Genomic DNA, 11,662 nt, shown 5'->3' on the forward strand with positions numbered 1-11,662 from the left:
GGGGGGGGGGGGGGGAGGGGGGGGGGGACAGGACAGGACAGGACAGGCGGCGTTGGGGAAGAGAGGCCTGGGGTCTGCAGGGCCTGGGCAGTGGTCACGGGGTGGGGGGTGGGGGTCTCCTTTACAAGGAACAGAGGCTGGGACAGGAGCTGCTCTTACATCCGTCCCTCTGATGGTTTGCTCTCATCCCAACTGCCCTCCAGACTGGGGACGGTGTCAATGATGCGCCGGCCCTCAAGAAATCGGAGATCGGCATCGCCATGGGCTCGGGGACCGCAGTGGCCAAAACCGCATCGGAGATGGTGCTGGCCGATGACAACTTCTCCACCATCGTGGCAGCCGTGGAGGAGGGGCGTGCCATCTACAACAACATGAAGCAGTTCATCCGCTACCTCATCTCTTCCAACGTGGGGGAGGTCGTGTGGTGAGTCTGTGGGGCGGGACCCCCCACGGAGGCCGGGGAGGGGCATCATGGAACCCACATCCCAGGCAGGGCTCAGCAGCCCAGAATTGGGCATTCCTCACATCTAAAATTAGCTTTTTAACTCGGATCTCTGTGTGGCTGAAGAACTGTCTGAATCCTCGTTCTCCTGCTGTGGCCACAGAAATGACCCTGCTGTCCTTCTCTTCTTTTCCGGGGGGTAGTATCTTCCTGACTGCTGCCCTCGGTTTTCCCGAGGCTCTGATCCCCGTCCAGCTCTTGTGGGTGAACCTGGTGACGGACGGCCTGCCAGCCACGGCCTTGGGCTTCAACCCTCCCGACTTGGACATCATGAACAAGCCACCCCGGAACCCCAAAGAGCCCCTCATCAGCGGCTGGCTCTTCTTCCGCTACCTGGCCATCGGATGTGAGTGGGGCCACCGAGGGCCGGGCTGACTTGCTAGTTGCGTCACACATTTCTGGAACTTTTCTGAACTGTGTTTATTCTGTCCCACCTTCTCCCTCCACAACCCGGCCCCTTCTGCAGCAGGGAGGGCCGTACCCTTTTTCCCCCTCTAAAGTGCTACATGCCATGTGAAGAGAACCCCAGTGGGCCTGTGGTTGGCTCGATGTGTGAGCCACACCAGGAAGGGAGGTCATTGTAGACTCTGAAGGGTTTGAGTCCTAGCCTCCAACTCGGGGGAGAGTCTGCAAAGCTTTAGAGCCAGCTCTCGCAACATCTCCTCACCTCATGGTTAGTTATTTGATGTCCAAAAGCCATCGCTAAGATGGGCTGAGGAAGGACTTCCCTTGGGAAAGCATCACAGCATTGGACGGAAGCCCAGGGGGAAGAGGTAGCCTGCTTAGTGTGTCCGACATGGGGCCCACCTCCTGAGCACACATGTGCACACACATGCAGACATGTGCCTGGGGACTGGGGGGGGGGGGTTAGTGATGCTGGGCTTGCACTTTACTTTTGAAAAGTTCACTGCCTTTAAACAAGTCTGGCCCACACCCCAGCAGAAAACTCCAAGGGACCGCACTAGAAGTGTTTAATATCCTTGTAGTTGTATCCTTATTTTTTAATTGAAGGAATATACTGAAGCCTTTTAAAATAAACTGCAATTCCCCCTTTGTCTTTTGTTCCACTAATACACCTCTTAGCAAACTGTTCACTGATGCTTCACAAGTACGCTGGGAGCCACAGTCGCGTCCTTCCAGCTGGCGCTAGGCCTTCCAGGCCCTGGGTGCCCAAGCACCTTGTAGGTTTGCCATGTGCTAGCTGTGGTGGAGCTGGCTCCTAGAACAGCAGGACATCTCCTTTGGCTCCCAGTACTCCTGCGTGGCCCCCTGGCCTAAGGGCTGACCTGAATCATCCTTCGCTTCTTGTTCCACCCCCTTTCCCTGGGCATTCCTTACGTGACCTTTTGTTCTTCTGTCCCAAGGTTATGTCGGGGCTGCCACTGTGGGGGCGGCTGCATGGTGGTTCATCGCTGCTGACGGTGGTCCAAGAATCACCTTCTACCAGCTGGTGCGTGCTGTCTCGCGGGCTGGGGGATGTGGGGAGGGGAGGGGAGGGGGAAGAAATGGCTAGTGTGACCCTGTCTCTCCTTGGTTTCAGAGTCACTTCCTGCAGTGTAAGGAGGACAATCCAGACTTTGAGGGCGTGGACTGTGGGATCTTTGAATCCCCGTACCCCATGACGATGGCGCTGTCTGTGCTGGTGACCATTGAGATGTGCAACGCGCTCAACAGGTGTGTGATTCCAGCGTTCCCGTTTTCCTTTAAACAATTACCACTGGTCAAATGTTTACAGCACTTGACAACTTGCAAAGTGGTTTCCTCACTAGTCTGTGAGCAGCTTTTAAGAAATGGCCTCCCAGAGGAAGGATAGTCTTACCTGTCAGACTTTTGGAGAAGGGAGGGATTTATGACCAAACAAGAAATAAAGAACATTATGAAATGCAAAAGTGGATAAATCAAAAAGGGTTTGCACAAGCAAGATTAGAAGCAGGCAGAAAGCTGGGAAACACTTTTTACAGCCAGTGTTTCTGATGAAGGCCTCATTTCTAAAAGGAAGGTCTAAACTGAGTCAGATTTATAAGAATACAGGTCATTCCCCAATTGATGAACGGTCAGAAAACATGAAAAGGCAATTTTCAGTTGAAGAAGTTAAAGTTGTCTTTAGTCATGTGAGAGAACATCCACGCTCGTTGTCTCACTGCAGCTTATCAGAGAACCAGTCCCTGTTGAGGATGCCTCCGTGGGAGAACATCTGGCTGGTAGGCTCCATCTGCCTCTCCATGTCCCTGCACTTCCTGATCCTCTATGTAGAACCTCTGCCGGTGAGTCTCCCAGACCCTATGGGCCCCCCTTTACGCCTCCCCTCCCCAGCCCCTACCCCCCGCTCCGCTTTGGTGAGGAAGCACAGCTGTGACCCGGCTGCCTTCTTCAGCTCATCTTCCAGATCACGCCTCTGAACGTGACCCAGTGGCTCATGGTGCTGAAGATCTCCCTGCCTGTGATCCTTATGGACGAGACCCTGAAATTTGTGGCCCGTAACTACCTGGAACCTGGTAAAGAGTTTGTGCAGCCCGCCACCAAACCGTGCTCTTTCCCATCCTGCACCGAAGGGATTTCCTGGCCGTTTGTGCTGATCATTATGCCCTTGGTTATCTGGCTTTATAGCACAGACACTAACTTTAGTGACATGTTCTGGTCTTGACTGACATAGTTTTACATAAAAGATGTTTAACTTAATCAATTAATTTTTTTTATTGTTTAAAGCAACTGTCTATTTCTGCTGAATTTTCACATGAACATGTTTGCTGGTGAAGGAGGTTTCATACTCTAGATTTTGTTTTGCTTTTTCTGACTCCAGTGGGGCAAGATTTTCCTTTTTTATACACATAATTAAAGTGTCCATTGACATGTACAGAGAACTAACACTATTTTATGCAAATATTTTTTTGTAGATGAAAAAGCATGTACAGTGTTCTGTCTAATAGTCTCATCCTTGTATAAAGAAATCGTTGAGCCAGCAGACATTGTCAGCAAATTAATTGGCGGCAGATTTTAGGGAATGAATGTGTGTGGTTTTTTTTTTCTAAAACTAAGTAGCATGTATTGTCTTCTGCATGATCACCTGGATTTAATTTGATGTCACGGTCTAATTTTTTTATTCATAAGCCAATTTTTCTGCACTGAGCAGAGTACTGCTACCTCAGTCAGTATTTTTGGTTTGCCGCCCCCTCCCGCCCCTCACCGTCAGCACCGCCCCCCGCCCTTCCCCTGTTCCCCTCTTGGCTTCTTGGTTCTCGGATGCCGATGGTTATGTTTACATCCGTCTCAATAAGAGGTAGGCCTATTCTCGCTTGTGCAGAAAACATTGTTCCAGATTCACTCTCCTGGACTCATCTCCCCGATGTAGTTTTTAAGGTTATTTATTTAAACGTCTAATGTATTTTCTTGTAACAGACATTGTTTTGCCAATGTTGCCCACTTCAGCGGCACTTATCTAGTTTTAAAAGAAATAAATAAAACCTTTTAAATGGACAGAGGAAAAGACCTGTCTCGTTTTAACTCTAAAAGTGGCTTAAGCCTAGGCGGGACTCCTTGCTGATCAGAGAAATCTCCCTTCGAGGCCTTAGACCAGAGCCCTGGCGTTCGGCTTGAGAGGGGCAGAGCCTGGCACAGTTAGAAGTTGGGTCTGAGGGCATGAACCATCTGCTAGATACGTGAGAGACATACGGGGGGAGGGGGGTGCGCGTGTTTTGTAAAATCTGTAAATAGCACCTGACCAAATGGACATATTGTATAGAACGGTTTTTATTTTCCTGTGGCACTAACCACCACCATCATTATCATGGTTGATGTTTGCGCATGTTTTCGAGTTCAGTCCAATACCAACAGCGTGTGAGTCTTTAACTGTCCTAACTGTGGTGTTTTTCTCCAATGCCTTCCAACATTCATCAACTAAAGTGAGTATTTCTTTGTTGTTAACCAGAGGGTGACTTTAATTTAAAACCAAATTAGTCTGCTGTATGATGTTGACGAATAAATGATGACTTCCTTGGTCCCGTGCTCCCTTGCCGTGCTCTGTGATTTTCGCCCTCGGGGCACCTGGCCTGAGCAGCCACGCAAGCTTCTGGGGACCATCAGGCGGCAGTCGTGGCCGAGGCTGAGCTGGACCCCCGTGTCTGTAGCTTGGGGGGGTCCTCGCCAGACTGATTCCTGTAGGCAGTTATTATCTGCAGCTCCATCTATTCTGGGTCACGTCCTTGACATTTAAGCCAAGGCCATCCCGTCAGTGGTCAACACCTGACTGGTCTCCCGAGAATGCGAAGTCTTTATCAAAGAGGGATGCCGGGATGACCCCTCACTGACTCTTCCACAAAGCTCCCCCAGTCAGCTGATGTTCCAGGACGGGGTCCGGCGCGGCCTTCCCAGCCCACCCCAGCCACTTGCTTGGCATCCTGTGAGCCGAGGCCCACGTTGCTCAGCCCCACCACTCTCTGGGGAGGAGGGGGCAACCTCCCCCATCGGGAGAGGGCCTCATAGGGAATGGGGTCACCAGGGAGCTAGGACTGGGAAACTCCTTTCACTACCTGGATGAGCTGCGGCTGTCTGAGGTTTGCAGCTCAGGCCGGCTTTCCCCTACAAGCCCTCCTTCAAGGAGGTGAGCCATGGGGAACCTGGCAGCTGGCAGGAAGCCTCTGACATGGCCCTTCAGGCTCGAGTTTGTCTGAAGGGCCTGTGGGGGGGACAGGCTGCTTTTCTCCACGGGTGTCCCCATCACTTAGACTGATCAGAGTGGACACGCTGTCTTTGGCCCAGGAAAGGGGCTGGTGGAAGGTGCTTTGGGGATCTCAGGATGGGACAGGACCCCCTCCTCAGACTTGCCAGCATTGGGCCTGGTTTGCTCGCTGCAGCCCTTAAGCTGTCTGCTCTGCAGCCCCCCTCCGAAACTGCTCCCCGGCCTGCTGCTTTGCAGTTGCCCCTAACTGGGGCGCTCGACCTCTACCCTAGAGCCTCGGAGGCCCCTGGCGAGGGCTTAGAATGGCCTGGATTGAGCCTGGCCCATCCCCAAAGAGAGGAGTCTATTCCCCGGTAGGGCAGCCAACAGAGAAAGGACCCAGTCACCATCCTGGTGAGAATAAAAGGTGCTTGAGCATCAAAGCTCTGCTCGTCTGGGTGACCCCCGGGGGGGCCTCTGTCCAGAGCACAGGCAGTCCCCAGGGTCCGGCAGCTGGGCCCAGGGGAAGGGAAGGTCTGCCTTCACTGCTCACTCCTGACTTGCGCTTCTAACCATTAACTCTCGGTCTTGTGTGTGCTGGTTCCACGTGCACTAACCACCTCTTGGGACACGTCTCCTAACTGCGCCAAGCCAAGGCGAGGGCAGCTGGTCAGTGTAGTCCAGGCGTCCCCCACTCCGGGCCTGCCGGTGAGCTGAGTTCCAGAAAGAGCCAAGCCTGCAGCGTCTCTCTCTCTCTGTCACTGTTGATCTTTTTGGTCTTATTTTTGTCTTAAGAATAACTTCCTTTCTCCCCCCATTTTCCTACCAGGCTGATCTCCTTTCTCTTTCCTTTTCAGCAATACTGGAGTAACCGCTTCCTAAACCATTTTGCAGAAGTGTGAGGTTGTTTTGTTGCGTGCATGTGCGTTTTTTTAGCAACATCTACCGGTCCTCTGCATGTGTGATGTTGGAAAAAAAAAACCAAAAAGAGCAAAAAAAAAAAAAAAAAAAAACCCACAAAAAAAGGAAAAAAACAATCCTCTCGAGCTCATTGTGTGTGATGTGGAGGACGTGTGTTGCCGATGGGGTTTCACTTTTTAAAAAGAATCAAATACTACTTTACAAACGTGCAATATAGCTTAAATCCGAAAACCCTCCCGGGAAGTTTGGTTCTTTGCTGCACGGAGATAGACGGGAGTCTTTAAAAACTTCAACCGCCTGAGAATCAGGAGCCGGCAGCCAAGTTTCCATAGCTCTCCCCGGGATACAATGCCATAGCCTCTCTAATGTACAAACCCTCGATTGTAATGCATGCCTTCTGTTGTGAGTAGCCAACCTCCTGTACGGTCTCATCGAAACGTGCTACTTTATAAACCGGCCGTGTACAGTTCGCTTATTTATAAACTCATGGAAAACACTACAGATGTTGAATGTTCAAAATCATAGCCAGCCCTCCAGTCCAGAACTGAAGTTTGGTGGTTGTTATTATTATTATTTTTTAAAATGTGTGCAAACAACTCTTTTTGCACTGTAATAATGTAACTTATTTAAGGAAATCCAAGCAGTAGACAGATGTTGGTGCAATAATACAAATATCGTGATGCGTTTATCTTAGACCTAATGCTACAAGTCCACTTTTGATCACAAACGCATGTTGGACGTTAGAGACTGTAAATAAAGATGAGTTGTTGATTCTCTGTGCTGAGAATAATCAGCATCACAACCATCATGGTTTCAGGTAAATAAATTTATTCTACAATACAGCCGTGGGGTGTTATTTGGCGCACTTTTTCTGAACGGCAAAGGCCTGACCTGCTTGGGGGGAGGGGTGCTTCCTGATGCTACTGCCCCCGTGGCCCCTGCTTATCCTGGGAGCCCACCCTCCTTGAGCTCAACGGGCAGTGAGGTAGAAATATCGCCCCCTGAAGGGTCCATCCCTTCTTGCCTTGGCCGGAGTCTAAAGAACCTGTCCCTGTGAAAGGCTCCATCCCCTCCCTTGCCTCCTTCCCCAGCTGACCGTGGTGCATGCTGGGAACGCTGCCCTGCAGGGCACCTCCGGGGGGGCCTCTGGGACCCCAAGGAGGATTCTCAAGGCCCCTTTTCAGACCAAGGCCAATCATAGTTAAATCGCACCCTGACCCCATTATGCCATCTTTTTTTTAACGTGACTATTATCTGAGCTGTGTTTTTATGGAGGCCATTAGAGCTGGTCCCCTCCCCCGGGGCTGAACCGAGGCTGGATCCTCGGACCTCCCTGCCCTTTTGGCCACAGAAGTCAGCAGACCCTGGCAGCTGCCGAGCACACGCCATCAGCCTGGATTGTTGCCGGAGGCGGCTGCTGTTGGCCCTTCTTGGCTTGGGGGGGCAGTTCTGAGCACTTAGGGGCAAGGGGAAGATCCATCCGCTGTAGCGGCTGGGAATCCTCCCCAAGCCAGACTCAGAATTATTCAAGCTGAAAGAAGGCATCAGTGAGAGGCAGAGCAGGGATTTGGGGCAGAGGGCTGAAGTCCTAGGCCCCATGTGTTGGCCAAACAGCCGGCTTGGACTGGGTGAGCCTTCAGTTGGGCGAGTCGGACCTGAGGGCCCCCAGCTCACCCTGCAGAGGCCGGGGGCTCCCAGTTCCAGATTCTGCAGGATGGTCTGACATCAATGTTTGGATCCCACAAAGGCTAAAAAAATATTTATCAGTTGCTCTCGGAGCTTCCCGAGGCTTTGCCTACTATGGTAGTGTTTTTCTAGGCAAATTAAATTCTATAATCCCAAATCCTCGGCGGAGGGAGTCCGCCTCCCAGCCTTGCTGCCGCCCCCATTCCCAGGCCACGTTGGCCCTCTGCGGTTTCCCACAAGGCCGGGTCAGTGCCCCATCCCTGCTGCATGAGCAGGTTTCCGATGCCCGTTTCCCGAAGTGTTAAGTAACACTCTGCAATCTCCAAGACCTCGCCCACCCATTGAGTGCCTTCCCCTCCATCCCCCAAGCATCACCTCTCCTTGGGGGAGATTAGCCCCTCAGCAGGGGGAGCTGACAGAACACCTGCTTCATACCAATGGGGGGGGGGGGCACTCGAGGCACCCTGGGCTGGACGTCTGAAATCATGGCACCAAAAGTCCAACAGCCTCTGAGGTCTCGAGGCAACACCTGCTCCCCCCGACTCCGCCCCTCAAAGGGAAAACACTCCCATCCCTCCCTGGGAATCTTGGCATAGTTGCCTGGTTTGTACGACAGGGCCCAAGTGCTGATAATCTGGGAAGAGCAGACAAGCACTGGGGCTCTTAACGTGTTCTGAATTCACCCAGCCTTAATCCAGAGGCGGCAGTGGCACATGGGCCCGACCACCTCCCCCAGGGCCCTGCTCTTGTCTGAGCCCTCCATGGCCAGCATCTCCCTGAGCCCCAAAGGGAATATCCCGGAGGAATTGTGGGGGCGACACTCCCACCTCGAGGAACCTCTCCCCAGCATGCCGGGTCCGCCTTGGCTCAGGCGTCCCTGCCAGCCGGGCAGCGGGCACTTGGGCGGGATCTCAGACTACGCACCCAGCCCTGCTTCCCTCCTCTCTGCCCAGGCTGGGCCCCGCAGCCCTTCCCCAGCCCCTCACCCACAACCCAGGAGGGGCCAGATGTCCCAGGGCAGCTCTCCATCACTGCTGTTACCTCGGGAGCCCCCTAAGTCTCCACTGTAGATAAGACTTCTTAGTAAGGGGCAGCCTGGTACAGTAAAGGGTGGGCTCTGAGACGAGGCCCAAGTTCAAAACCAGCCTCTGAGGCTCCCTGCTTGACGGCCTTGACGCATGGGTGAGGGCATCTCCTGGGGCCTGCCTGTGTTTGCTCACTTGTGAAGTGGCAGGACTGGGCCCCCCCCGGCTGAAATCTGACTTGGAATCAGACACGAGGGGCCACACAGGGTCAGGCTGAGGGGAGGGGCTGCCAAGGACAAACTGAGCCCGTCTGCTTCAGGGCCGGTTCCCTCAGGACTCCGGAAAGCCTCTCCCCAAAACACCCCCAGAGGAAGACAATGGCCCCTGGAGGTGGGAGGTCCCTGGCCATGGGGAGGACGGGTAACCCTGCGCCCCAGGAGACAGACGGGCCCCCCCAAGGCCCAGCACTTGCCCACCCAGAGTCACTGTGTCTCTTGAAGGTCATTATCTCCTGCACTTGTTCCTTCACTTTTGTTTGTAACCCAATCCAAGCATTTATTAAACACCCGCTAAGAACAAAGTCCCAGAGTGCTTTGATTCTCAGGAAGCCTCAAGCTTCTATTCTGAGGCAAAGAGCAGGGGGAGACGCACATATTCATGAGCATCCAAAGGAAGGTGAGCACCTACCTGTGCAGCAGCCATGGAGGAAGGCCTGCTCAGTGGATAGAGCACCAAGGAAGGTCCGAGTTCAAATGTAGCCTGTCACCATTTGCCTCAATTTCCCCAAGTATAAAATGAGGGTCACGCCACCAGGATTTTTGTAGACCAAAGATATTTGCAAAGCACTTTGCTGAGCACTTGGTACACAGTAGGTGCCATATAAATGCCAACTATTATTCTTAATACCCAAGGGACATTTTTTGCCCTACTTTGCTACATTAGCCCCAGCAGAGTCGGGAACATTCTCGCTCACAGACACCAAAATAATCTTTTAAAAGTTACTTTTATTTTTTCAATGAACAAAAATGTGTTTTTTCTCCCTCTCCCCCCCACCCCCAGCCAAGCCCATCCCAGAAGACAAAAACCCCACTCCCCGTAACAAATATGCATAGTCAAGCAAAACAAACCTAACATCGGCCGTGTCCCAGTCCCCTCAGAGGTCTGAAATCGGGGCTGCTCCCCGGTGACCCCGCCTTGCCCTTGGTCATCCCAGCAAGGGGCGTCTGCCTTTGCTCGCTCCTCTGGCCCGGGTTCATTCGAGGCTTTCCCCATCTCTTCACCAGGCTCCCTCCCTGTTTCTAACAGCACGAGTTTCCCCCGTGACAATTTTTTTCAAATATTGAATCCATATTCTTGAACCTTTGGGTGCTTTCCCTCGAGGTCCCCTTGATCTGTTTGGGACACAAGCCTAGTATGGGTACAGGGGGATGAGGGGGCCGGCGGCGCTAGCCCCCAACTGCTTTTCAGTGCGGTGCTTTTCCCCCACAGCGCCCTCTCTTCTCCCTCTCCCCCCCCCAATCTCCTGCCCTCCAGACTGTCCTTCCTGCTTCTTGAACTCGGTCCCAAGGCCATGCTCGAGGCCCCATTGGAGAAGCCACAGGAAATCCCCATATCTGAGGGGGCTCTGCTACCTCCCACCCTATTTTTACCCCATAGAAAATAAGCCCCTTGGGGGTATCATGGTTGATCTTCCCAGCAGCCAGCAGAGTGCCGAGTACACAGTAGGCGCCGGTTATGTGCAGTCCTCGCCCTGCCCCATCTAGAGGGGCGGCTGCAAGGCCCGTTTCTAGCAGCACCCTTAACATCTCATGTGAAGTGGGTATGTGTTCCCTGAGCAAACACAAACAGGAGTTAGCTGCAAAGGGTCCCAGAGCCGGTCCCTTCCCACGCAGCCTGTGATGCCCCGAGAGCTGAAAAACCATGAACCATCCACACTTTGTAAATGCCAACAATCTCGGTGGTCCCTGGCCGACAGGTCACTCAGACTTCCCTTTTGTGCGCACCCCACCATTCTCCAGCCGGGCGACTCCCTCGCCCCTGGGAGCCCCTTCCCGGCCCACCCTTCACCAGGGAGGATTCCCAAAGGGAGCGGAACCCTGAGTCTGGTCCTTCCCTCCCTGAGCCCCTCCCCAGCGGCCAGGAGAGTGGCTGGAGTTACCCAGAAACCCTCAGGGGCCTGTCCAGGTTCCTGTGGATTCAAGCCATCTCCTCATCAGCCGTGAACAGGCCCAGAACCCAGGCTCGCAGAACGCAGGGGCCTTGGGCCCTCATTCCACCTTGGGGGGTAGCGACCCTCCCCAGGCATTCCAGGGTGTGGGTCTGTGCTCCAAGCCCACCCCAGGCAGTCTCAGGCAGTCTCAGGCAGTCGCCAGGTGATCTTTTCCATTTTCACTGCCCAAGGCAAGAGCACAGGTAGAAGCAGAGCTGCTCCCCCAGGTCCCACCTGAGCTAGTGGAAGTGCTGCCCCCAGGCACGGCACAGCCGGCTTTCCCCACTGGATGCTGGACCATCTGGAAGGGAAGAGCAGGAAGGCCTGCCCCACCAGGAGCCAAGCTCGGGGCCCTAGGCCCATGGCAAGGATGCCCGCCAGCCTCCCAGACAAGTCCAGCAGACACAGGGTTTCCCCCCATTAGGGCCACCATGGCCCATGCTTATGCACGTTTCACAGCTTTGGAGATGGACGAGGGCGGAATAAGAGGGCGGTCTCCGCCATCCTTCCAAGCAACCAGCACAGATCTTGGGGTCACAGCCGGCTTGGTCCTGAAAAGCAGCGGGAGCCCGCTTTGGGGCGATCCCTGTGCCACACAGAACAGATGAGGCTACGGGCAAGTGAATTAAGCATTCAAATTCAAACCACAGCTCGGTCTCTTCTTC

The 11,662-nt window shown here is 53.6% G+C and overlaps 1 protein-coding gene across 3 annotated transcripts in view; it reads left to right on the forward strand.

Moving 5' to 3' along the window:
- The window catches only part of ATP2A2 (ATPase sarcoplasmic/endoplasmic reticulum Ca2+ transporting 2), a 52,927-nt gene extending 46,008 nt beyond the window's left edge, over positions 1-6,919 (forward strand). Inside the window, exons 15-21 of one of the 3 annotated variants that reach the window (XR_004231285.1) lie at positions 204-424; positions 646-848; positions 1,867-1,952; positions 2,043-2,176; positions 2,649-2,766; positions 2,877-4,401; positions 6,014-6,919. Coding sequence is in view for 2 of the 3 variants with exons in the window: in XM_031948561.1 (XP_031804421.1) it covers positions 204-424; positions 646-848; positions 1,867-1,952; positions 2,043-2,176; positions 2,649-2,766; positions 2,877-3,146 (1,032 nt within the window). In the remaining variant the exon portion in view is untranslated. Of the gene's footprint in view, positions 1-203; positions 425-645; positions 849-1,866; positions 1,953-2,042; positions 2,177-2,648; positions 2,767-2,876; positions 4,499-6,013 lie in introns of those variants that run through there. The other 2 variants (XM_031948562.1, XM_031948561.1) reach the window with 2 other exon arrangements.
- Positions 6,920-11,662: the final 4,743 nt, after the last annotated feature.

The sequence above is a fragment of the Sarcophilus harrisii genome, chromosome 1 (genome assembly GCF_902635505.1).
Source record: "Sarcophilus harrisii chromosome 1, mSarHar1.11, whole genome shotgun sequence".
In the NCBI taxonomy this organism is placed as follows: domain Eukaryota; kingdom Metazoa; phylum Chordata; class Mammalia; order Dasyuromorphia; family Dasyuridae; genus Sarcophilus; species Sarcophilus harrisii.